General features: G+C 48.0%; 9 protein-coding genes and 1 non-coding gene across 10 annotated transcripts; 6 read left to right on the top strand and 4 right to left on the bottom strand.

The window, feature by feature from the left end:
• Positions 1 to 1,622: 1,622 nt before the first annotated feature.
• On the bottom strand, positions 1,623 to 3,669 carry F5147DRAFT_664662 (kinase-like domain-containing protein). Its single transcript, XM_041435031.1, has 6 exons — positions 2,749 to 3,669; positions 2,525 to 2,698; positions 2,326 to 2,472; positions 2,198 to 2,271; positions 2,003 to 2,143; positions 1,623 to 1,952 (listed from the first exon to the last, which is right to left on the bottom strand). The coding sequence occupies exons 1-6, from the start codon at positions 3,601 to 3,603 to the stop codon at positions 1,904 to 1,906; spliced, it is 1,440 nt and encodes a 479-aa protein (XP_041299400.1). The 5' UTR covers positions 3,604 to 3,669; the 3' UTR covers positions 1,623 to 1,903.
• A 55-nt stretch (positions 3,670 to 3,724) lies between these two features.
• Positions 3,725 to 3,815, top strand: F5147DRAFT_t9. Its single transcript has one exon. It is a non-coding gene; the product is annotated as a tRNA-Leu (tRNA).
• Positions 3,816 to 3,854: 39 nt separating this feature from the next.
• Positions 3,855 to 5,046, top strand: F5147DRAFT_832284 (uncharacterized protein). Its single transcript, XM_041443807.1, has 2 exons — positions 3,855 to 4,213; positions 4,273 to 5,046. Exons 1-2 carry the CDS (start codon positions 3,984 to 3,986, stop codon positions 4,613 to 4,615), a joined length of 573 nt encoding a protein of 190 aa, XP_041299399.1. The 5' UTR covers positions 3,855 to 3,983; the 3' UTR covers positions 4,616 to 5,046.
• Positions 5,047 to 6,392: 1,346 nt separating this feature from the next.
• On the top strand, positions 6,393 to 7,394 carry F5147DRAFT_664654 (N-acetyltransferase NAT13). The gene is made up of 4 exons (XM_041435030.1): positions 6,393 to 6,643; positions 6,693 to 6,781; positions 6,829 to 7,129; positions 7,187 to 7,394. The coding sequence occupies exons 1-3, from the start codon at positions 6,472 to 6,474 to the stop codon at positions 7,093 to 7,095; spliced, it is 528 nt and encodes a 175-aa protein (XP_041299398.1). The 5' UTR covers positions 6,393 to 6,471; the 3' UTR covers positions 7,096 to 7,129; positions 7,187 to 7,394.
• On the bottom strand, positions 7,353 to 8,076 carry F5147DRAFT_767055 (uncharacterized protein; the record flags this gene model as incomplete). Its single annotated transcript, XM_041440833.1, has 2 exons — positions 7,353 to 7,391; positions 7,441 to 8,076. 2 exons carry the CDS (start codon positions 8,074 to 8,076, stop codon positions 7,353 to 7,355), a joined length of 675 nt encoding a protein of 224 aa, XP_041299397.1.
• A 2,541-nt stretch (positions 8,077 to 10,617) lies between these two features.
• F5147DRAFT_832281 (ATP-dependent DNA ligase) lies at positions 10,618 to 13,885 on the top strand. Its single transcript, XM_041443806.1, has 10 exons — positions 10,618 to 11,881; positions 11,933 to 12,129; positions 12,184 to 12,402; positions 12,464 to 12,652; positions 12,708 to 12,792; positions 12,843 to 13,031; positions 13,087 to 13,109; positions 13,167 to 13,239; positions 13,291 to 13,348; positions 13,412 to 13,885. The coding sequence occupies exons 1-10, from the start codon at positions 10,630 to 10,632 to the stop codon at positions 13,674 to 13,676; spliced, it is 2,550 nt and encodes an 849-aa protein (XP_041299396.1). The 5' UTR covers positions 10,618 to 10,629; the 3' UTR covers positions 13,677 to 13,885.
• A 2,071-nt stretch (positions 13,886 to 15,956) lies between these two features.
• On the bottom strand, positions 15,957 to 17,526 carry F5147DRAFT_741967 (uncharacterized protein; the record flags this gene model as incomplete). The annotated part of the gene is made up of 4 exons (XM_041439518.1): positions 15,957 to 16,547; positions 16,598 to 16,752; positions 16,802 to 17,364; positions 17,417 to 17,526. 4 exons carry the CDS (start codon positions 17,524 to 17,526, stop codon positions 15,957 to 15,959), a joined length of 1,419 nt encoding a protein of 472 aa, XP_041299395.1.
• Positions 17,527 to 18,426: 900 nt separating this feature from the next.
• Positions 18,427 to 19,502, top strand: F5147DRAFT_664638 (bola-like protein). Its single transcript, XM_041435029.1, has 6 exons — positions 18,427 to 18,473; positions 18,526 to 18,659; positions 18,716 to 18,821; positions 18,875 to 18,915; positions 18,964 to 19,155; positions 19,224 to 19,502. The coding sequence occupies exons 2-5, from the start codon at positions 18,537 to 18,539 to the stop codon at positions 19,087 to 19,089; spliced, it is 396 nt and encodes a 131-aa protein (XP_041299394.1). The 5' UTR covers positions 18,427 to 18,473; positions 18,526 to 18,536; the 3' UTR covers positions 19,090 to 19,155; positions 19,224 to 19,502.
• Positions 19,503 to 19,520: 18 nt separating this feature from the next.
• F5147DRAFT_664630 (uncharacterized protein) lies at positions 19,521 to 21,267 on the top strand. The gene is made up of 5 exons (XM_041435028.1): positions 19,521 to 20,041; positions 20,101 to 20,222; positions 20,276 to 20,716; positions 20,774 to 20,804; positions 20,856 to 21,267. The coding sequence occupies exons 1-5, from the start codon at positions 19,957 to 19,959 to the stop codon at positions 21,002 to 21,004; spliced, it is 828 nt and encodes a 275-aa protein (XP_041299393.1). The 5' UTR covers positions 19,521 to 19,956; the 3' UTR covers positions 21,005 to 21,267.
• A 124-nt stretch (positions 21,268 to 21,391) lies between these two features.
• Positions 21,392 to 25,144, bottom strand: F5147DRAFT_664629 (kinase-like domain-containing protein). The gene is made up of 17 exons (XM_041435027.1): positions 24,749 to 25,144; positions 24,608 to 24,690; positions 23,960 to 24,550; positions 23,839 to 23,903; positions 23,616 to 23,771; positions 23,420 to 23,512; positions 23,298 to 23,360; positions 23,170 to 23,222; positions 23,064 to 23,095; positions 22,830 to 23,008; positions 22,747 to 22,760; positions 22,668 to 22,687; positions 22,520 to 22,607; positions 22,435 to 22,459; positions 22,121 to 22,366; positions 21,950 to 22,069; positions 21,392 to 21,899 (listed from the first exon to the last, which is right to left on the bottom strand). Exons 1-17 carry the CDS (start codon positions 25,096 to 25,098, stop codon positions 21,630 to 21,632), a joined length of 2,448 nt encoding a protein of 815 aa, XP_041299392.1. The 5' UTR covers positions 25,099 to 25,144; the 3' UTR covers positions 21,392 to 21,629.
• Positions 25,145 to 25,411: the final 267 nt, after the last annotated feature.

Raw genomic sequence — 25,411 nt, 5'->3', positions numbered from 1 at the left:
TTATATCGCAGAAAGAGATCTTGACCAACACTCCACCTCCACACAACCTCATTACTTTATAGTGCGTCAGGGATGGCCTGTATAGATTCTTGATCGAGGAAAACGCGACTATAATCTGACCGGTATCTGATATTTGGGTCTGCATTCCAGCTCGCCTCCTTCACCTTCAAGACGAGCGTGATGTTCGCTTTGAAGGATCAGATCTTGTGTCCCGTGAATTATCAGTTCTCTTCTCTGCGGTCTGCGGGTGGGGTTACGTTGCCGAAGATGGTTTCGAAACGCTTGCTTTGAGCTATGAAGGTGAGCAGTTTCTTGGTGCACTTTCGGTCGCTGAGTAGTTGCTTGAGAGTGCATGCACGTGTACGTGAAGGTGCTTGTTCAAAGGAATGTGGCCGGTTCTGAGTTGGAACATGTGTGACTCGAAGTTGTGTCGACGGGTCAGTTCGTTGATGATACTAGCAAAGTGTTTTGATGGAGTAGAGGGTTCTACGCTTCGGAGCTTTGTGTGACAGGGAAATCTACGCGTCACTTCTCGCGCTTCGTTCTTGACAACGTTGTTGAAGAGTTGTTTGAGTGTAGATTTTCTGGTGGAAAGTGTCGCGAGGGTGCGTCCCTTCCTTAGGAGTGATCTTGGTAGATCATACGTGTGGCTGAAAACTCTCCTCGCGCTGCTCTCTTTGCCTGTTCATCTGCGGCCTGGTTGCCTGGGATTTCAATGTGCCCTGCTGACCATCTGATCATCATCTTTCTCCCGTCCACTTCTGGTAGGATTGTCTACAGATCGTCGTGAAACGCGTCGACGAGTTAATGACCGTGTTTTGACCGAAAGGCTGCCGTAGACCCGACAGCAGCTTGGTTATCCCCCAGGGTCGTGGTACATGGCTTCCCCTCCTCTCGCCTCTTTTACCGACTGTACTGTAGGATAAATGCATCAACGAAAGCATGTACTTCCGGTCGAATGCCGTGGACAAAGCGTTGGTTGATTCTGGTAAGACACAACGGCAGCGCACATTAACTTGAGGACCTCGCTTGCAAATGATACACATACCTGAGGGTCCCGTCCCTCTTCGAACGAAAGGTGGAATGGACAATGAGCTGGTTACTTGTCACATTGGTCTGGCTATCTTGACAGACTGACATATCAAGATGACGAGCGCGTCAATGAGCACCTTTGGGCAGACATCACACCGAACGGCACGGTTACAAATGAGTTCAAACTTTGAAACAAACCGGCAGAAACAATGGCGCTCGGCGCAGAACCGATCCCGAAGGAGATACGAAAGATGGATTAGATTGTCAACAGATGAGGAAAAGCTCTGGGGATGGATGATGAGGCGGAACGGGTTATCTTGTTCAATATAAGCCTGATCTGAATCGTGCCTTCAATAGCATAATCTTGCTAATGAAAAAGACCCATCTCGCTAGCTATTTGATGGTCTGCGAACGAACTTGAAGGTCTCATGCACTAAAGCATGCAGCCCAAGTGTTTGCAACCAGCGCACTGGGCTGACAGATGGTATTAACAGTGTGTCCAAAGCGAAGGGCGTGCTTACGAAGGAGACGAGGTTTGGGAGCTTCAAGATTCGACGAGCCTTCCCCCACTAATTAACGTGGGAGTCGGGGACCAGGGTACTAATCATGCATTGGTCCAGCTAATATGCAGCACGCTTGAAGCTACGATGTGCACATGAATTAATAACACAGATATACAACATCAGTCAAGCATGTAATCGGCGTCCGTTCCTTTCTGTGCTGTGCGATGGTATAGTAGCCGTATGATGGAAAGATGTACAGAGAGCAGTGCAAGTGGTGTGTACAAAATAGGCACAGTGACAAAGGGGATGCGATGAAGAAACAAGATATATCAGGATGACAACGAAACATTTTGAGTGAAATAAGGAATCTATGGTGTTCTGTCGACAGCACCGCGGCTTGAAGGCGGTCTCGAATTGCTTGTGTATCAGGGTCAGTACTCATCGGTACCTAGATCAAACAATCTTACGCTTCTCTAGATGGTTTAGGCCAGTCCCAAACTTGACTGATCCAGCGAGCCATAGGCACCTCTCGCTTCATGATGGTGGTGATCCAAGGATGAGACAACATTCCTCCCGGTGTAGGGCGACTTTGATGGTCAATAATCAAACTGCGGCGAACGTTGACACGACGATACGCAACAGGAGAGTGGACAAGAGCTTACGTCTGTCGAATAAAATCTTTCATCTCATCACTCCATACAATGTTGTCACCTTCCTCATCAGTCAGTTGAGGTGGCTAGAGAATAATTCTGATGTAAGCAAGATTTAACAACAGGCTCCAAGTACCTACCTGTCCCTGGGTAATATAGACAATCAGTTCAATGGAAGTAAGGTCTTCGGGAAATGGGTATCGATTCTGTACAAGTTCCAAAAGGGTGATTCCAGTGGACCACACGTCAGCTCGGATGCTATATTCCTTTCCGCTGATGCGCTCCGGCTATAGTGACCATCAGTGGTGATGGATATGTATAATCGAGGAACGGACGTACAGCCATGTAGAAACTAGTGCCAGTGAAGGTTCCGGCCATAGAGCGGACAAGCTCTCCGGAGACACCGAAATCACAAAGACGAACGACACCTTCACCAGTTAACAGGATATTGGATGGTTTGATGTCCCGATGGATGGTTTTGAGTGAATGAAGATAACTCAGGCCTTGCAAAACCTGGTGAATGAATGAGTATGGCTAAAATAAAAAGAAGCTTCAATAATTACCCCTTCGGCTATACGTCCAGCGACTTTTTCGCTGATACGCGCATTCTTCTCTTTGATTCGCTTTCCAACGGCTTCCAAGCTGCGGCCAGCGCAATATTCCATCATGACTTTGACTTCACTAGACGATGGTGACATATAGGCGCCATGAAAACGGATTATGTTGTGGTGTTTGGACGTCGCAGAGATTGACAACTCGCGTTCGAGCTGTTTTAAAGGCGCCTCGCGAGTAGTAATTGTCTTGCGGGCCAAGATGAAGTTGTTACGCCGATCTCTGACTTTATGGACAGCTCCACCCTGACCTTCGCCAAGTCGTGAGAGGACTTCTAAAACACTGTCCGACCATTTATTAGAGCCATAATTGGTTGATGTCTCTTCCGTAGGCGTATAGGTATAGGACTCTATGGTGGTCCTGTCAAATTCAGCAATTAGCTGAGCAATGCTGTTATCGCTACTGTCGATAGGCTCGGGAGGACGTGGTGTTTGCACAGTCAAGAAAGGCCGAACTGTTACGTTGCCTGGGTTCTCACCATCCAATCCAGGTGGAATGTGTGCAGGACCTTCATAATAACCTGCACTGCTGGTACCACCATCAAGTGCGAGTGGTAGATGAAGCTTAGGTCTTTGGTTAGGCCTCGGGCCTGAACTGAGAGCTCCAGGAATCTGAGGACGCGATGGACCTGGAGAAGAGCCCAATGGGGGAGATGATGAAGCAGATGAAGGGTGTAAAGCTGGCTGATCATGAGATATTTTGCGAATTGCCAATGGACGAGTCTCTGCTAGGATGAGCGGTGGTAGTGGCGATTGTGACCGGGGAAGGGTACGTGGTCCGATAGGACGAGAATGCGTCTGATGCATTGCTGAGTGATGACAATACGACGCGCTAACAAAGCGTAGTGACTCAAAGAAGAGGCTTAACAAAATGCCCATCCACAACTATTTAACTCTCCATATCTTGTACAGGAAATCATTTAAACATGGCACTGTAGCCAAGTGGTTACGGCGTCACGTTTAGGTCAAGTGCCAATCCGTGATGGGAAACCTCGCGAGTTCGAATCTCGTCAGTGTCATCTTTTTATCATTTTTATCCTCGCTTACGCTGGTTGTGGGTAACTTTTTATCGATCAATCGCATGTGGACACATCACATGTGGATGCCATTGTCATCGTCCACAGCGACGACGGTATAAGATCTCGCAACATTTAAAAAAAAAAACTGTCTCGCCATCAGTAGTAACAATGGCTAACCAAGGCACAGCCTTATGCACTCCCCCTCTGCCATCTCCCTCCAAATCTCGCTGTCATCCAGTACCTCTACGGCTACAAAGCCTTGGAGTTGATCCGAGCCTTCTAGTCGGAAAGGTACTAAGGAAACTAAGCCGTTCTTCAAAACATCCTACTTTAACCCTGGATTTCTCGGACAACACTACATTTCAAATTCTTGTTGATGGTTATGACCCTGTTCATAGGTGTGTGTATTCACCTCCGCTGGTGTCAAAAAAAATGCTCAACAATATTTACCTGGCAGAGGTCTTCCAAAGGAACTTGAAATGGACTCGTCTCTAGAGCAGCTTCTCACAACAGGGCAAGCGCACGTACAGTGGACAATCAAAGATTGTGCTCTCATAACCTTGACAGACAAGGCATTCGAGTCGAGAGAGAGGGAACAACGGTGGGACCAGAATCACACCGGAGTCGCATTTCGCTTCGTTGAAGACCAGATGTGGCATTGCGTATGGGCCACTCTGACGGATCATGACCACGGCATATGCGTCTTTCGCAGCTATGACGACGTTTATATTGATCAACTACATCGTTTTCCTCGAAAACGTCGTGCAAACGCACCCGACTCTCCCATAGATCTTCGCTGATCCATGTCACTGTCACATTGATCAAGTCCCCCTTAGCATGAGGTTTCTTATTTAAAAGATATTTACCTTCTGTCCACCCATAAATCTTCAAGTTGCATCTGTACCACTACTGTATCTCATACACACCATCGGACTACGCCATCGGACTACGCACCGTGCAATTTCAAGGATGTTGATCATCTCATGGCCTCCGGGGACTTTTGCTTCTATAGCGCAGAACTGTTGGGAAGTAGTCGCCAGTGTATACCAGATCGAAACGTCAACGAAAGAAGGCAAGCGTGATACCAAGTCGCCGGGTGACCATTCCCAGTCCACACTCGATCGGCGATCCACGCATGTAGCTATAAATTGTATTGCGCGCTCATGATCACACCATACCATTCCCGGTGTCTGCTGTGTTATGAAGACTGACAAATTCCGACGTTGCGTGCGATAGATATGTCATTCTAGATCTCTACAAATTGCGATAGGCTGCGTGAACAATTTTTGCTATCAGAACAGTACCCGTTTGAAAATTCATACCTAAAAGGTTCTCTGATCTGCACCCACTGGCAGTAAGGGGGTGCCAAATTCAGTTGGCAACAGAAGGACATGTCCCGTCCATGCAAAGAACCGCACAACTGGACTAGAAGAAAATAGTCCGAACAGCTGTGTTATCAGTGACGGACTAGTGCTTCCAGTTATCTCTAGCGTTCAGAGATAAGTAAAATCACCTGTCACCAGGGCCCAAATGAGGCAGTGTGTTGACGCCAACGAAGACAAATGCCGGATCGTCTCAGAAATGGGGGCTAGTGGCCTGGCGCCACAAAGCACAATGTGCGGGAATCGCTGACTTGAAAAAAAAGGGACTCCGTCATGAAAATTCCTGCGGTTAGCAAGGAAAACTCGTTGCGAGATGGATAATAAAGCGATGCGGGGGGCGGATGTAGACGCAACGTTCTAGCCCTGATGTTCGGAGCATGTCATCCTATAACGAGCGGCGTACATGCTACAGCTGATAAGCCGGCGGCAATCTGCCTGTTTTATAATATAAGTTATGTCTGGGCTCAGTGGACGTAAGGCATGAGAGCGAGACCGGAGAGATACATCGCTACGATCAATTGGCTCGATAGACAGAATGACGGAACAGAAAAGGGAGCTTGAAATCGACATAATGACAGGGAGACAAGATACAGCGTCATGGAGTTTCAGTAATCCCGAGGGTCATGGACTCATGGAGCTATAATTTGTATGGGTCATAGCCAAACGTAGAAGTATCTGACCGTGCACTGTCTTGACTGCGCTTCTCTAATCTGGCAAGAATACGCAGCTGATCCAATCCCATGGCAACGTTGCACTTGCCGTTAAGATGAAGGCATTGCGCAAAAACATGAGTGCTTTGAGATACAATGGGCGCAGAATATCATATGTTGTCAAGTCAGTTCAAAATATTTAGTTAATAATATGTACGTACGGAATACCTGACTGAAGGTCTCTGAGCCCAAACATATACGGGCAGAAGTCTGCCGTGCTTATTTTGACATGATCATGATGAGACCCTGGCCTGGTGAGCCTTGGCGTGTTCGTAAATGTCCGGTGTCAAGTAAGTGAGATGACAATTGGTTCATAATGCATGATGGCTCATCGGCGATTTGTATATACACCAAGAATGCTTGCGTGACTCTCAGTCCGGAAACGTGTTATGGGACCACAAGGACACAGAGCAAATTTGAGTTAAGTATAACCTTGTTTGAGATACTAGAAGGTTATGGATGAATCCCAGATGAGGGATGTTCCCACGGATGAGTTACTTTCGTCCCAACCACTTGCGGCCTTCTTCCGGACAACTTGCCCAACCAAAATAATCTGCCGTCTTCATGTCAAATCCACCCGCTTCGTCTTCGTCTTCACGTGTCACTTTTGCGAGCCTGACTCCTAGAAACCTTGGGACAGTCAAGAAACTCAATTCAGTCTTGTTTCCCATCAAGTACAGTGACAAGTTCTACCAGGATGTCATAGCTCCCGAGGTCGAAGACTTCTGTCAGCTCAGTCCGTGTTATTCTTGCAAAGGTTTAGAAACTAGCCTAACTTCTTTAAGTCTATTATAACGATGTTCCTGTGGGCAATATCTGCTGCAGATTAGAGAACAACAAAGATCTGTATCTCATGACTATGGGCGTTCTGGCAGTAAGTTATCCCGCTGTCAGTCGTGGCAAATGTGCAAACCCTTCCAGCCATATCGCTCCAAACAGCTTGGTTCTCAGGCCCTGAAACGCGTCATCAAGGCTGCTGCTTCTCATTCCAAACCCAAAATCAGACGTATATATCTTCACGTACAAGTCTCAAACACTGACGCCAAGAGGTTCTACGAGAGACATGGTTTCAAAGAAGCAGGCATCAAAGAGGATTACTACAAGAAGATTATGCCACGCGGCGCGTGGATATTAGAGAGGATCATTGATTCTGAAGACAAACAGGACCAGGAGAAGCCTGAATTGTGAAATTGCAACCACTGCTGCAACATCTGACCACGCTGTGAATGGTAACTTTCATTTAATGGACACATAAATATGTTAACGTGTTACATTGCAGTTTCACTATGCCAATCATTCCTTCCGGTACAGACTTGCCTCAATGTTGAATATGATATTAGTATGTGGAGTAAATTGCAATCGAGCGATTGATGATTCTATATTATCAAGTTAGCTTTGCAAGTCGCAACACAGCACAAAGCAAGTTACTAACAAACAACGCCATTTCAATTTGCATCTTCGTCATATCCACAATGCTTCACAAGCTGATCAAATGAATGAGATCATGATCTTCCGGGGGAAATTCAATGGTACCTGGTGCCTTTTTAGTGCATCTTTCCTCGTGAATGTCTTTCCACAGCCTCCGTTGCACAAAAATGGTTTCTCTCCCGAGTGTGTGTCTCTGTGCCGTTTCAAATCATGCTGCCGGTTGAACGATAGCGCGCACATGTCGCAGGAGAATGGACGTGTAGGGGATGCTGGGTACTGCATTGCGGGCGCTATCGGCCCATCAATGGCGTACGGATGCGTGACGTTCGGTATTGTATGGCTGCGCGAAGGTCCCGCTGGCTGATATATCTGACCCGGTGAATGCGCCGGCTGGCGCATAGGGTAATCTTGTGGTGGATACATCTGTTGCTGTTGACTATATGGACTGACAGCAGCATTTGGGGGGTAGGGTTGTGATGGTGCAGCGGCATGATGGTTTGTTGTGTAATGTGTGCTTGATGGTGGCATGGTAGGAATTGCATATGGTGAAGATGAGGCAGGGTGCGTGGACATATAGTTGCTTTGTGCCGCTGGGAAGCCACGCTGAACTGGTTGATAGGAAGATGATTGATGAGGGGGCTGCTGTTGAGCATTGGGTAGCCATTGGCTGCCCCGCGGTGGCTGATTGGGGGGACGTGGTGGCTGATTGGGATGGAATGTGTAGTTGTGGCGGTCGCTCATGATGTTCGTGCTTGGCTGGGTAGGATTCAATCTGGGGTAAATGTTATGACAAGGACAGGGTTGATATGCATTTTCAGAGCCGCCCATATTTGTGAGTGTACGGTAACATTGCCGCGTCTCCGTCGGTGACAGAGACCTAACGGCGTAATTGTGGTCCTCACAGATCTTGCTACGTCTGTTCAGTCAAGATTGACGCTCCTTACGTGCCTGACGCAAGGTTGCTGTCCTGAAACGGCTCTCAGGCTCTAGAGATGCCTGAATGACGCCTGTCTAACCAAACTTAGATTTCATCCGGCTTTTCCAAGCTTTATTTGCGAGGAAATCCTGGAATCTGCAGGTTTAATCAGGTACGCTGTCTGATCCATGGAGCTGTGGGGTCGCCCACGATGACTGCCAGGGATGTACTAATAGCAGCAATTCAAGGACGTCCTGAATGACCTTTCAACCTTATTTGCTCTTCGAAACCGGCGACTCATGGAGACCCGGGTCTGCTTCCGTTGAGACTCGTCTGGTCAATCAATTGCGCTTTCGGATTCGTTGATTTGAACATTATTCATCAGATGTCATTACATAGCCTTGTTCTAATCTCGACCATATTCCCAGCTCCTACCGATCGGACCGTGCTGTGCGATGTCCACTCTTGTGATGGGCCAATGCTCGGTACTCTCGACGCCCCAATGCTATGAATTCAAGATAGACCCAGAAGCCTGGATTTTCAGCTCCGCGCGCGTTCACGGACCCTAAGTCTCATAGCACCATATTTGCACAAGGGCATATTCTCACCTGCAGCCTGGGTTTGTCTGGCCAAAGAGATAATGTCCAGGCACCCGTTTGAAAGTAGACACGAGCAAGATGTAATAATTTGCTAATGGTTTCATCTCCCAACGACAAAGACCCTCCGAATTTAACGCAAGGATGGTGACATGGTGGCGCGAAAAGGTCGGACTGTCCAGGGCCAAGTATGTGGGCCCATCATTTGTAGCCTGTCATGACTGCGAGCTAGCTCGGTTCATTCAGCTACCCTTTGAATACGTCCGAATACCATTCACAGGGTTCAAGACCCCACGACACCCCCGACACATTCGCTTCAAGGTATACTTGGTGGTTATCTGCAACTATATATGCCTATACCCCGACGTTGAGTACTTCTTTCTTTCGCCCCATCATCCGTCCAGCAGCAGCAACTCCACTGACATCTACCATGTCCGTCCCAACGCGCTTGGCAGACATCTATAACCCTCCCCTCCCACCTTGGCCGGAGAAGTTCCTATCCATGCGTTACCACCTGTGATATATCATACCGCCGTGCATCATTCTTCTTCCATATGTATATTTTATCCCATCTATTGCTTTTTGTAATTGCTATACATATATCTGCTTATAAATCCAAGCTTATTCCTTGATGAAGAATGGGTGTGGTGCTTACAAACTGAGCAAGCACTCACTCAATGCTTGAGAGTTAACAATATCATTATATTGTCTAACCATACGACATGCAACATGTGATAAAATTGTATAGGTATGAGTTGTATAAATGAGATGAAGAGCGCAGCACCAGAATGTCAACCAGGGAAAGAACGAGATGTCACGGGCGGCCGCGTGAAGCGCCGAGAATGATAAGGCGTGGGAGGCGAAGTGAGCAGCGGAAGACTGGTAAGTCGCAATAGTAGAACCAGGTTAGCGGTCGCACGGGAAAGATCGTGGTCGAATGTGCAATACCAGGTCCATGAAAGGATCTGCGTTGGCATGCCAGGTTGCAGGACGTTGCCCTTGAAGCGCGGAGACTGTGCAAGTGCAGGAGGTCGAAGTGGAATTTGAGAGACTGGCAGGTCGTGGCGGCAACATCGGGTTATAACAAGGACAAGAAAGGTCCTGGTTGGATGTGTTAGTGCGTAGCGGTAGGTGGCAGGAGGCTGCCATCGATGGCAGCGTCGCACCATACTGCAGAATGTTGCTGGGGTGGCACTTAGATGTTGGAACCACGAGCGACGGGAGGTCGTAGTTGACAACGGCAGGGATATGGTTTGAGTGCACGTGCGCGTTTACACCGTGGCTATCATCGTGGTCGACGACGAGGAAAAATAAGAAGAAAAAAGAGCAGAGTATTCGGCTTACGTAGCCGCCAACGTCCTTGGGGTCCATCTCAGGGTCAAAGAGACCGACTGCTCGCACTTTGTGACAGTAATCGGCCATTAATGAGCTAACGGACGCCGTCATAACAGGGTGCTCAACACTTTGACCCTGTACGTAGTAGTACGTACCTCCTAAGGAGATACTTGGTGGTCTGATAAAAACTTGAGAGATGGAGTAACTGTCCTTATGTGACTGTTCACGAAAGAAAGACCGATGATCGCCGTGTGGTTTAATGACATGGGTGGGCAATGCAGAAGAGCCTGCCGCCCATCACAAAATGCAGGGAGGACTGAAAATGACAGGAGAGTACATAAGTGTAATCATATTTGAACAAATTCGACGTCGGAAATTAAATTACTTGTCGGATGTCAATCGAACGTCATGCATGTTCAACTTGAAACTTGCACAGCTACAGCCGCAATGTCTAAACGCGCCCAAGCTTCGCCATCAACGTCCCAGCCCTTGAAGCGAACAAAATTCGCTTCAGATCAGTCATCGTTGAAGACTTTTTTCGGTTCTTCTCAAAGGTCTATCCTTCCGCCTAATTCTGGGGCAGAGAAGGGAAGGAACAGTGTCCCAGAACCTGTACGGAAACAACTGAACACAAAGAAGATTGCTACACCAGATATCATTGACCTAACTTCAGATTCTGAACCTACGCTCAGAGATTGTGGATCTGAAAATGGTCTTTCTCAGGTTCAGGTTCAGGCTGCCGCAGCTCCTCAAGTCGGCGATGTTGGTGGTTCGTCAGGGGTCATCCTACCTAGTAGATCTAATAGGCCTCCAAGGCGCCTTCCCATGAAAAATGACATCGCACCCTTGCCAAATTATCAGCCACTAGGAGTCGACCCTTTTGTTTATGATGTCCAGGAAAGTCCCTGGCCAGCCAATGAGCCAGCACCATATTCATTCCTCGTTCATGCTCTCGCCACGCTATCGGGAACACGATCTAGGACAATCATTCTCAACACGCTTACCAACACACTGAGGTCTTTACTCAATTGGCATCGGCCATCCCTACTACCATCGCTATACCTCCTTTCCAATTGCCTGTCTCCTCCGTACTCTCCGGTCGAGCTAGGCATTGGCTCCTCAGTTATATCCAAGGCAATTCAACATATCTCCGGCCTGACCTCCTCTGCACTTAGGCGGCTCTACAATTCATTCGGCGACCCCGGTGATGTTGCATTTGAAGCAAAGTCAAATGTTCGCACCTTAGTGCCTCACCCTCCACTAATGATCGTGGCTGTGTACGATTACTTATTGAAAATTGCCAACTCTAAGGGACAAGGCGCAGCCAAACAGAAGCAAACCGTCGTCGAGAAACTCCTTGTGGCGGCTAAAGGAGAAGAGTCGCGCTACCTTGTCCGTACCTTATCGCTGAATCTACGCGTCGGAGCGGTCAGGACCTCCATCCTGACTGCACTGGCAAGAGCGTTGGTTTTGACATCGCAAACTAGTTTGGGAGGTCCTGATTGCGATCATTCGCTATACCATGCCACTTCACAATCAATTTCCTCGGCTCAACGTGAGAAACTTCATGAGAAATTCATCCAGGCTGAAGCGTTGGTTAAAAAAGTGTTTGTTCAACATCCGAATTATGAGCACATCGTAGCTGGTCTCTTCAAGGGTGGATTGGATAGTCTTGACCTACATGTCCCTTTGACTGTCGGTGGGCGTTTCGCTCCCCTACTCCACGAACGACCTAATAAATCATTGATAGGAATCCCCTTGCATCCGACTCTGGGCTCTCCCACTCGGTCATTGGATGAAATATACGATCGTTTGGGAGATCTCCCCTTTGCGGCGGAATTCAAGTATGATGGTCAACGCGCTCAGATTCATGGGGTACGAGGAGTGAATAGCGGCAATCCGTCCGTTCATATTTTCTCCCGTCATCTAGAAGATATGACCACTAAGGTGAGCTGTGCACTCTCGTAGGCACGGGGCTACTATCTTATCAGCAAAAACTAGTATCCCGACATCGTTCACCTTGTTAAATGCATTTTCCAACAGCAGCCGCAGCTGCAATCTTTTATTATCGACTCTGAGATTGTTGCCATAGATCCATCTGACGGCGGCCTGAAGTCCTTCCAAGAGCTCTCGAACAGGGCAAGGAAGGGTGTGGAAATGAGCGATATCAAAGTTTCTGTTTGTGTGTATGCCTTCGATCTGATGTATATAGACGGTGAGGTGCGTGCGTCTGATTGTGTGGCGACGATGTCAGTCGATGGTTATTTATGTCCCTCGACAGGTCTTACTTGCACAGCCCTTTCGAGAGAGGCGCTCGCTACTGAGGTCTCGTTTTCCACCTTTCGTACCAAGCGACAAGGGAGCGCGTCTTGACCACGTTGAAAGCTGTGAGAGCGATGCTGGCAAAGATGCTATCGAGGAGTTTTGGCAGAAAGCTATAGAGAGCCGCTCTGAGGGTCTCATGATCAAGGCGAGACAGCGTCTGGACTCTGATCGGCTGATCGGCATCACTAATGCTTACCTAGCTGTTAAGTAGTGACACTCGACAAGAAGATGGAATGCGAAAAGGAAACGGAAAACGGAAACTTTTGTCCGCGACTTACGAACCCGGTGTGTATTGAGCCGTTCCTTTATGCTGTGTTCTTAGTGAATCTGGACAGATAAACGAACATCTGCTTGGTTGAAGCTGAAAAAGGACTACGTCGTGGGTCTCGGGGATACCCTCGATATGGTTCCTATTGGAGCGTGGCATGGGAACGGAAGGAAAGCAGGGTGGTGGAGTCCAGTTTTGCTTGCTGTTCGAGATCCCAGGAATGATTGCCTTGTTGCCGTTTGCAAGTGTATCTCCGGTAGGTGATATACATTGTAATTCATAACGATATGTTGAGTTATCATCTGCCGCAGGATTTTCTGACTCGTTTTACAAAGTTTGTCATACAGTACGTCTTCGCAGGCTAACTTGCTTATCGCAACTTTCGTATCAGGAGATGGTCGCGTATTACTCAGAGGGGTCCGATAATTGCTCCAGACAACCCCTCTGGGAAACTGATACAGGAGGTGCCAACATTATCTTTGAGCACTAAGGTTCTTAGCTGACTGTTTTTCCAGGCTTCAGGCCCGACGTTTACTTCAGGCCCCATAAGGTGTGGGAGATACGAGGGGCAGAGTGAGTCTGCTACAAGCCGTCAGTGTTGCAGACGAATATCTACTCACGCCCTATTTTTTTCAGTATCACTTTGAGCCCTGTATCTCTAGCAGCATTGGGCTTAGTTTCCTCCTCGAGAGGCCTCAGTCTGAGGTTCCCGCGATTTATCAAGACCCGAGATGATAAACTGCCAGAGCAAGCCAGCACTACAGATTTTCTGGCTCAGATATGGAAAGACCAACAGGGGCAATCCAAGGCCACTGCGGGGAACGCTGATGATGGCGATTTAGTCGATATAGAGCCAGATTCAGAGGGAGTCGCCGGAGGAGCAGACGAGTCGGATGGTTGACTCCGAACCTTAAAGGTTTAGGTTAACATTCACTTTTTGGTCAGGCTTTTGGGTAATCCCACTTGCAAGACTTCGCACCACACATTAGATCTACAAACAGAGAGAGTATATACGGGGCAAACCCCAAACACCGTATAGTACTAATACTATCCAACACTGGAACAATAAAAAATAAATCAGGATCCAGAAGAAAGTAACCTTGGCACCATGCCAGCATATGCTTCTAAATATTTATTCTGAACATACCATTTCCAACACGCAATTCAGTCAAAAGGTGGTTCGCCCGTCAACATGCTACGTTAGACAATACCAGGTTACAGTGCTTGAATAAATTATTTTATTACTGAAACTTCCCAGAGTTTCGGCATATTTTCGGTGAAATATGTTTGTATTTGGTTTGTGTGATGTGTATTTCCCCAACACGCCAACGGTTTGAATTGAGTCGACCAATCAACCGGAGACTACATGTCGCACAAGTGCTTCTAGGCTAACTCAGTCGTGTTCCATTGGTTCTCCACACTCCGAAGCCCAATGTTGAACCTTGTCAAGCGGCGGCGTTCCGTGTCTCGTAAGGCCACAGACCTCAATGTTCACTAACGTTACGAGGGTGATAGCCATTGACAGGTCATCGTTCACGTCCTTGTATATGGTATATGCTTTTGCGGCAGCAAAGCCGTACGAGGTTCGGACGCGCATCAGTAAGCTGCCAAACCTACGTCATATCCTTTATCTCCTGACAATTCCAGGATGACAGTATCTAACGGGGTTGCGCTCCCACTTGGAGTAGGCGTGTTCTGGAAACGACATGGAAGTCGACGCTTTCCTCCGAATCAAAGCTTCTCTCCAGAAGAACAGCAAAGGTGAATTGCACTAATAAAAATAAAATGCATTCTAGCCGCTCGTGGCTAGTATGCTCATGTCTAACTATGTACCATGTTTTGTGTTGTCACGTGGGCTGGTAAATTCTCTTCCTCCACGCCTTTACGTTTGACTCCACGTACTACGTCAGTGCGAGGTATCGTGGACCCGTGGATCGGCCAGCACCGTGGCGTGTCCGTAGTCGGTGCAATCGCTAGAAGATATTGTGACTCACAATACATCTGTCTATTATCCATCATAGGTGTGACTTGAAGCTTTGTCAAAAATCTGACACGCCCGCTCCGTCTAATCATCCCTGCTAGTAGTATACATCCACCACATTGCCAAAACCTTACGCCCAAAGAACTTTTATTTTCTGACCCCAAATCTTCGCTAACCTCATCTGGAAGCGATATTCCACTATCTCCGCGTTGATGTCATATTCTCCTCGGGTATTTACAAACTTTTTTACAACAGATCGCTGAAATTCCTTGCAAGGCTGACTTCTGTGTGTGCCACAGCTGTCGATTGCGACCCTTTGCAGGGACGATGCATTCGCATTGGATCTAACCAACCACCATTTCCGGATTTGGCACCTACTTTTCGACATCCCGCAAATCTGGATGCACCCATGTCTACTCGCGACGTCTTACGTACTGGCTGTTCCAACCCTGCCGCACGCGAACGGTTCCTCCGCTACATTACTATTATCCCCTATCTCCATTGCCACCTCATAACGTGTTGGCCTAGAATTTTGGTATCCATTGGGCTGGATGCCAGACTTCTCGTACTATCTCTTAAGCTCATGCTGTGACTCAATCCTCGGACCGGAACTTCGACGTCGTGTGCTTTCGCGTGATAATACTTCACGTCTATTCGTTACATAGCCACACCACACCCTTTCGGGTTATCATTTCATTCACACAATACTCAGTACAATGCTTCGCATACGATAATATCTTTACGCTTCCTAATGTTGTCCTAACGCGTCAAAATATCTCGCATGGACAGGTTATGTTTCACATCGATATGCGTAAGGGTCCATTATTCGAACTGCCCTTGATCTACAAACACCCAAGCCAAAAATTCGGCTGCAGATCACCACAAGTGCAGGTACATGAGAAAATTGGTGACAGAGGACATTATGCACTTTATTTAAGCTTGTCAAGATTAGAGCAGAAATTAAGGGATCATTGCACCCATCTCATCTGTCTGAGGCCGCCGACCGCAGCGTATGTTGACTTCGTCCATCTGGCTAGAGTCTGGATGCATACATAGCATTGACCATCCTCATGAGGGGTGTGAATAATCTAGTCACCGGCTTGGGTGAGTAATGTTCCATCATACAGCAAAAAGAACTCAACAGATAACACGCTCCGTGGAGGACGGTCCCACAAGACATTGCCTGATGCCTTACTCGCATTAGTTCATGGCCCAGACTCTCACAAGACTAATTAGAGCATCTCTGTCTTGCTGAGCATAGCTCTCTCCACCAAACACCGAATTGACTTGGTCTTCGAGACGCCCATCTGTTGCTAATTGCTGCCATTCCACATCCCGTTGTTCCGCGGTCTGCTGCAGGTAGGCATACGAAATAAGAAGCTCCTTTTTCACAGTTATAATTGCAGGAGAAGTGCGTCCGTTAGGCCCCGTAAGAAGGTGGACGATATCACCGCTAGGAGGCATAGAAATTTTACTCGCGGAAAAGGAGGCTGACGAGTCATTTGCACTGGTGGATGACATATTCTGCTCTCTCGCAGCGGCATTGCCTCGCGCTGCTCTCACAGCTCGCGCTTGTGGCTTGGGGCGACGGCTGGATGGGTTTCTCCCACCCGATTCATCGGAAAGGAATTTGCGGCAGAGCGCTAGTTTGAACAGTTGTGCTGAACGTGACAGATGAAAGCCGGACATGAAAGTCTGGACAATCTCTGGGGAGGCTGAGTATAATCGTGACGTGACTTGTTCAAGAAACATGTTGAAATCAAATTCTGCTGTTAGACAAATCCCGATGAGCTGCGGAGAACGTCAGGTGAATAGCTTGTAATAAGCAAAGCATAATTCACCAAAGCCATCAGTTCAAGACCCAGCTGTCGTCGCTGCGGTTGACCTTGCGAAACACAATAGAACACGATATCCAGGGGTGCATCAGCTTCCCACCGAAGACCAGTACCACTTCTTGGCGAGGGAATCTGCAACAACAACAATGGTGAATGCTTCGCTGTGCATCATCTTAGTCAAAAGGTTACAAATAAGAAATAACGTCCCACCTGAACCATCCCCAGATGCCAAAGATTCGTCCCGCTGAAAAAGCTCGACCAGCCACTGCAAGACTAACCAGCCATGCTCTGCAACAGGGGCGAGAACAGAATTGCTGTATTTTTCCTCTACATACTCTTCAGTATTAGCAATGAGTTTTCCGCGTTTCTTCTTCCCTGCTAATAGGGACGGCTGAGAGATTTTTATTCGCGGTACGAAACCCTCCTTGAGTATTGCCCAGCAGTGCTTCGCGTCCTTAATGCACAAGGACTCCTTTGCTACAACAGAGTCGTGATCATCACCTTCGAATGGTAATTCGTCGCTCTTGCCCGGTTGTGGCAAAGCCTGGAAAAGAGATGTAGGTGTATTTGTTCTAACGAAAGATAATAGCAAGCGTTGCGCAGCTTCTGATGCATTGATTGAAGGAGCAAAGATCATTTTTGGTGCCTGGTGCTTTGTTTTTGTAGGGGAGCCTTTTGATGGCGAAGCAGAATTGAGATCGCGTTCTTCCACATGATCAAGGGATGGTGGCGGGGGATACAGCGCGATGTATAAGAGCTGACGTACGAGAGACCTAGGAACTACTTTCAATGCTCCTCGAGAAAAGAGAACCCAGATGACCTTACACCGGCGGCTTAAAGTTTTTGGACCTTAGCTGTTCGAGCACTGCGATACCAGACTCGTATTGACCCTCCTCAAAACACGTTTCTACTAGACCACGCTGATTACGGGTCATCTCGCTTTCTTGAGGGTCTTGATGCGAGGGGTCTGACACCATGGCGAGGTGAATCAACCGAAGTACTTCTTCGTAGTGAAGTGAATGCGTTCCGTTTAACGTTCATGGCGCTACTGGTATACACAACGGTAACGTGACTTTCCAATTCACACCGATGAGGCCGTGATTTTTTTGCTTGGCTCAAACAACGGAACGGACAACTGACAACACGAGAATACGTCCACAGTGGGCTATGGAATGCGTCAGTGCTATGTAACAATAAGGCACATAGTCATAGCCTTCGAAACGAACGCTATGTGGAAAGATGAATACTATATCATTTCTGTCGCAAGGGCACCCTGTCAAATAATGTAGTCAAAAGGAATGCGGCGATTCATGCGATTCGTTATATGCACTGTTAGTTATGTTAGACTCGATGACTCACTGAATCATTTCACCTGTTTTTTTGATCATCATCACCGTTATCACTGCTTGAGTCGGGCTCAATCTTACCTTTCGGGACCGGTCGCCACTGCCAACTCATGCGTAGTATGTGCCTAGTATCCGTAAGGTATTTCTTGCCTGAGAAAGCTAATGGGGAATCTGGTCGTCACTTTGACTCATCGGTTCTCTGATGGCCCAGTCGTTCATGGCTGTGAAATCATGGTTGAACAGTTAGACTAATTTGATAAGCTGACAGTCGCTGACAGATTTTTTAGCTCGTGTACTGCAGTCCGTGATCATTATGCAAGAGAGGAACAGTTAGCAATGGCAAGCTATGGCCGACACGATTCGTGAAGACTAAGAGTAAGCCTCATCCAGGATAAGTCAACAGTGGCGAAGTAACATTTCACACACTCACAGACTAGCTTGCTGACTAACAATGTCTTACCAACAATTGCCAATTTGAACACGCTGCGCATTTTTATCGTTCCGCCTTTTTGTGAAGGCTTGCTCCGAGTCTGGTGGTAAGTGCCCGTTAGCATCAGCGCAGCTCTGATTGCAATCTCAGCATGGTAGCCAGCAGGTTTATGCTCTGGGCAACACGCAGCCTTCGCATTGCTCTGCGGCAGAGCTTGAATCTTTCTCGTGCCATGGCGTCAGACACAATATTGGGATCTCCAGGTCCAGTGGAAATCGTCATGCGACAAAAAGTAAGGCAGCAAGCTAGCAGCGCAGGTCGATCCGTCTCCTGAGCAATCATTCATAGCTCGTGACCTTGCTCCAACCGTCTAAACTAATCATTACCAACGAATCGCAGTTGCATAGACATCACGCCGCAATGCGCTCTCAAGGTGGCGGGAATGGAGAAACACGTAAGCATACTCTACTACCCCAAAGACGCTGTTCATTGACGACCCGGGCGTAGATTTTGCCGTGCAGGTAATCTCAGATGCTTTCAAAGGGAAGGTGCGTGTGCTATCGAATCTCGGGTATACCTGCTTTATTCCTTCACAGAACACGGTGCAACGCCATCGCCTGATATACTCTGCCCTTTCTGAAGAATTTTCTCAAGGGTTGCACGCACTCTCGCTAAACACTAAGACATCGGAGGAGGCGCAGAGATGCCAAGCTGAAAACTGACAGGGGAGAGAATAAATACAACATTATTCGACTGATCGTGTATACGGAGAAGCGAGGCGAATTATGGTGAGCTCTCTGACCCGAACCGCCGACATGAGCGACGGCTGCTCATAAATAACGTGCGAGCTTCACAGTGAGATGCGAAGCATGCTTGGGGATGCATGGCCCAGATTGGTTGCAGTGCACTGCCTCCCGCTGTTGAAATTGAAGTTGACGATTTGTAGCCATTTTGAGATCCAACGTTACCGAAATGTTACCGCCGAGGATTCAATCACTGACATTCAGCAAGAAGCAATAGATCTCTAAGCAGGGGTGTGTTTAGAGGAACACGGGTGGGCCCAATAGAATGATCCGCTGTAGTTGATCTGAGATGCGGCAAGTGACGGTATATATATATTCAAGATATACTAACAGCACATCCCCCGTGGATGATGCGCGGCATTCGCGCCCCTTAGTGTGTGACATTGCGGTGCTCTATCTCCAACCCTGGCACCGTCCAAACGGCTCTTTTGAGTCCATCATGAGACTCCCACAAATGTGTTGTGAATGAGTGCGCAGCAGGTCTAAAGCGACAATCACCACGGTTGCCTACCTTAAATATGGTAACCGAGTGGTAACCATGTCTTTGAATGTCAGGTTTGTCCTCGAGGTGCTGTCCTGCAGTATAATGGAATAGACCCGGTCACGTTTCTTCATGCAAGTTACTTTCCAGCCTTCCGAACCCGCCGCATCACGATCGGCGTGCAACGGTATCCTGCCGTTACCGCGGTCTACTAGAGGCGATCCGACCATATAAGATTCCCCGACATCCACTACAATTCAACTCGTCCTCTTGTATACTTTTCCCCTTGTATCTCATACCATAAAATGTCCAGCCGCTCATTCCCGGAGAGTGATGCTCATCGAGAAGCAGCTCGGCCAACCCTCCCTTCTGTTCGCGAACTATTCCCAGGTTAGTAGAGCTTCTCTAGCTACCCATATCCGTGCATTCTATTTACCTTTAACCTTCAGAATTATCTCGTACTCCAAGACCTTCCGTAATACCTCCTCCTTCCTGGGTGGGTTCAAATCACGACCCATACTGTGCACCACATATGGGTCAGTCAGATGTCCTATCTGGACCAGGCTTGCAGGTTAGCCGTCGTCTAATGACTAGATCAAACCTTGATAGTGATCACTTTCCCAGAGAAACCCTTCGACACCCTACCACCCTATTTCTTCCCGTAGTTCACGACACGAAACGCACCCAACGCACCTCCATCCATCTCATGAGCATCCACCGCATTCAATGTATCATTCTCAGCATCCACCGAATCAATTTTCTCGGTCATCCACTAATAGTGGCCAGGGACGGCCAGCCTATGATTACACGAGTCACCCAGGGCCCAGCTCATATCTAGATTATTCAAGGCATCAGTATGCCGGGCAATCCATGATGGAGCCCCCTGGATCAGCATCTTATATTCCACGCTACCCCGATGTACGGGGTCAACATTACCGTAGAGACTCTCAAGAGACTACATCTAGTATAGACGATTCCAGTCCTCATGCTAATGCCGGGCCTTCATCACTCAAATACGAGTGCGACTACTGTGGTAAAGGCTTCAATCGTCCCAGTAGTTTAAAGGTGTGTACTTCAATATCCTGCATCATTCCTAAGCTAATGAAGGCTGCCAACCCGAAGATCCACCTGAATAGTCATACTGGCGAAAAGCGTGAGTGTCCATTCACAACGTTCCTCATCGTCATACTGATTACCCATCTAGCCTTTACGTGCACCTTTGAGGGCTGTGGTCGTAGTTTCAGCGTGCTCAGCAACATGCGTCGGCATGCTCGCGTGCATGCCGATGCCTCAGGACGCTATCATGAGGACAGCGACGAGTCAAACGACGCACATTCACGTTCCGGGCGTTAGAGCGACATGTGTTGTCCTCACGGATGTATACTAGGCACATGCAATCACTCCTATTCGGGTCTCATGATCTTCGTTGCATTTTTCACGGACATTGCATCAGTGGTTCATGATGGGCGGCACATATTTATGGCAATTTACGAGCATTTATTTATTCCAAATATCGCATGCACTTGCTGATGAGCATCATACTCATTACTCATATATCTATTCTATACAGTCATCGTCGCTAGTGTACTCGGGTGTATCCATTCCTTTTTAATTAATAGTGGTTTTCAGTGTTGAAATTCAATTTGTTCGAGTTCGACTCGTGGCAGGACATGATTGACTCACTCCACCCGTTAACGGGAGCGGTAGATCCGGTGGCAGCGGCGGCGTACAGCAAGGAAACAAGGGTATAGCATAGTCATCAAGTATAGTGGAGTAGCATCGTGAAGTCAGTGCATGTCATAGTCATGTCCGTAGATCCTAGTAATCAAGGACAGTAAGTAATCACGTTATGGAGTAAAAGCATGTCTGTGCGTCATGTCCGTAGACTAAGTGTCGTCATATCCTCGACTATGCCGCATGGCACAGTTGCGGCACCATCTCAGCCACACACAGCCAGGGTCACAGAACATGCATCACACTAAAGCGATATAGCCCGGCCTGTGCCAGCCTCGTGTCCGCTGCGAAACCTTGGACGACCTCGTTCGCCCCGTTCTTTGTCTGGAATGTCCGCTAGTCCATCAAATGCACGATCAGCACGAGCGTAACTGATCGCTCGAGGGCTCTTGTGCGTGAACCCCGCAAATGCGAGGGCCTTGCGGACGTTTAGAATCTCTTCCCCGTGGACCCTGTCCCTAAGTAGGGGGTCTTTCGTCACATCTGCTGGCGCTCCGTTCGCGGGAGCCAGTGGCTAGGCACAACCTGAACACCCGGCATGACGAAAAACCTCGAAGCACTCACCACCGGCGGAATGTCGGAGTCAAAGTGTTGTGTATCCTCTGGACTCTGCAGATCCGGGCGATATGGTGCAGGATAGCGGTGTATATTTTCCCAGTCTATTCCTCGGAACCAGCGATGCGCCTTCAAGTTTAGACGTCAGCAGCTGCGAACGCAAGCTCAAGTGACGCGGACCTTGATTGCATCTACACCATCAACACTGCCGACTGTTGACCCTGGCAGGATGAAGCCGCTGCGTCGTGCGTGAACGGCGAGGGAATCTGGGCGCGATACAGACGTTGGAGCCTGACTTCCAAGGCGATCCTCGGGCTCGCAAAGGAGCTGCTGCATCAGATTCACGCCCTCACCCGAGACACGAGGGCGAGATGGGAACTTGAGGGATTGCTTCCAGTTCAGAATCTTCTGACGGGTGACATGCCTCTGCCCCCCGCAGTCAGCCACAGATGAACTGGGGTGCGAAAAGTGGGTGCCAAAATATGTGTGCTTACGGAGTTGCTAACGAATGGGGGATATCTGAATGATTTCCATTCTTCAACACGAGGTATACCGGATATACAAAGCCCCGAAGCTTACCCATACAGGCATTCAAACATGATAACGCCTAAGCTCCACCAGTCACAGGAAAACGAATAGCCATGACCTCTGATGACTTCTGGCGACACTATTGAAAGCGTAAGCATGGCAACATGGGGTAATAATATGGACAAAGGTGACCACATACTGTAAGAATTCGTCCCGCAACTGTGGATCCGAAGAAGGGTGTTCAGAATCACGCTACAGGCTGCGATGACATTGCTTACACAGAGTATGCCAGCTACGGCGCGAACAGACAGGGTGAGGCACAAGGTGGAAATATACATTTTAATTTAGTGGTGGATCATACCTTCCTACGATTTTTCTCTCGCCATGTGAATATGCCACTTTGGCCGTTCCCGTCGCCCATCAGTAATTCGACATCCTTGCGGTCCATTCGTTTGGTTCTGGTTCCATCCCCGATGCCGTTGTTGTCCTCAAGGTCTATCCCATGTTTGTGCAACAACTGACGCCGCTGCTGTTCATAATCTGCGGTCGCCGAATCAGTTTCATATTCCGTATACTTAGACTGTTCCGCACTGACAGGACGTATCGTGGGCCCAGTGCAGATCAGTCCTGTGGAGTCATCTACATATTTAGCACACAGAAAACGGGGACGGGAAAGTGGACCAGTTCCGCTAATGACTCACGCAAGCCCAAAATCACTCAGACGAATATGTCCTTGCGGATCAAACAGGAAGTTCTGTTAGAAACACATGGATAGCCGTGTTATCAATCTAGAGCGGGCCTTAATCTCAGTATTTTTTTCGAGACTCACGTCAGGTTTAATGTCACGATGAATGAAACCATGTTTATGACAAGTTTCAATGGCTAAAACCATCTGGGGTAAATGTGCCTGTCGTTCAACAAAGTGTAGTACGAGAAAAAGAAGATGCCAACCTCAGCGACATAGAAACGAGCAAAGTCTTCTTCGAAAACGTCTCTCTCGATCAAAAGATTCAGGAGATCTCCACCGCCCATAAATTCCAATACCTATTATTATGTGTTTTAGATATGAAATCGAAATGAAATCAGTGACTCATGTGCTCGTCTGAATTTTAGGAAGATGGCGGTAATCGGGGTTAGAGCTACTGACCAAGTACAGATTATCGCGGTCCTGAAAACTGTAGTGCAGCTTCACAATCCACTCCGCGCCACCTGGCGAAGCGACGAGCGAGGCAGATTTTAAGATATCACGTTCTGCACGGACGTGACCTTCTTGCCCTTTGCGAAGCATATCAGTCTTCCTTAGCTAGTGAAATGAATAATTAATAATGGAGACAATGCCATATGGGTAGATTAAAATGGAAAATAAGAACCTGTTTCATGGCAAACAACTGTCCCGTGGCTCGCTCCTTAACCAGAGACACGACCCCAAACGCACCTGATCGATAGTATTTTCTGTGAGAATGCTCTTTCAGGAACATAAGGGGCACCAACCGTGACCTATAGTTTTTAGTTTGATGAATGCTGTAGCATCGACTTTCTTTCGGCGTTCACGAAGATATTCTGTTTCGTTTTGGCGCCACTGAGAACGTAAAGCTTCTTTCTGATCTTCACTCAAGCGCATGATAACCATATCGTTTTCCATGGCGATTCTTCGTTGTTCTCGAGAAGGTGGCTGCCGAAGAAGGGGAAAGTAAAGGTTCTCAAAGTAGATCCGAGCAGACACCGCCTTCTCCAAGGTAGCCAATGATGGAGTAATTGGCCTTGGTGAAGGGCCAGGAAGGGTAAGGCCCAGATCGTCGTCGTACTCGCCAACTTCTGGATGGACCCTGAGACCCCCGCATTTTACGATGGAAGTTGTTGGGCGCCCCGGCAAGGCATCTGCGGGTGAAAAGTGGACATTTTCACGGGCAGCGGTTGTTATTGTAGACGAAGTAGCAGTGCTCATACCGTTCATGACTCTAAGGAGAGGTGGCTGGCCTGTGCTATCTTGAGACGGTTTAAGTGCATTGATAACCTCGTTAACCGCTCTGGCCTGGTTTGATTGCCTTACTCGAGACTTTATTGGATCCGCCCAACGTGGGTCTAAACTACGAGCTGAGGATACTGATAGCATAAGTGGATAATGCGCTGATGGCTGACCTCCAAGCTTTCCCAAACCATCTGGACCCCAGCGAGTCAATAGGGCTTCTGCCTGACCGGCGTCCGAAGCGTGGACAAGATGCCTAGTACGAATGCCCTTGTTGGGATGTAGTTAACGCTGAATACCAAAATATAACCTACACGAAACCCGTGGGCCTGGAGACCAAAGCTTTACTGACTCTTCTACCCTTCTTTAGGGGAGAAGATCCAGGCATGTGACGGGATTTTTGATTGATGTCCTCATGACGTGCCAGCTCCCCGTGTGTGGGTGAAGCTTGGTTAGATCCACCACCACCATCAGCAGCAGTACCCCAGAGAGAGGGGGTGGGGATCATTGCGAGTAGATCATAAAAGCCTTTGTGTAGAAAAGTACCTGCTGGTAGGATTGTAGATGTAGATTGCTCATGATCAGTGTATGTTGTTGGAAAGTAATAAGATACCCGGGAAGACGAAAGGGGATAAGAGTTATCGTAGTATTTAAAAGAATTCATGATGGGGAGATGAATGAGACGACGATGGTGATGATGATGATGAGGCTCTGGCACTAGGACTGAGCTTGCAGTCAGTAACTAATTCCGGTAATCATTGGACTAAATTTATGATCGCCCATATATTTGCAATATTGTGTAAATACTTTGAATACTTGTACTTTGTAAAACTTTGATTAAAGGTCATTCATATAATAATACTAAGTTACCCCTCAGTAACGTACACTGGTAGTACCTGGTAGTACGGCGGCGGCATTGAGATTATTCTGCTCCGTAAGTACGTTACGGAGCTAGCCGTTTGTGGGAAAAGTGGAAA

This window comes from Suillus discolor (assembly GCF_016758755.1).
Source record: "Suillus discolor strain FC423 chromosome Unknown F5147scaffold_2, whole genome shotgun sequence".
Taxonomy (NCBI): Eukaryota; Fungi; Basidiomycota; class Agaricomycetes; order Boletales; family Suillaceae; genus Suillus; species Suillus discolor.
This window is presented reverse-complemented; position numbering and strand designations above follow the sequence as displayed.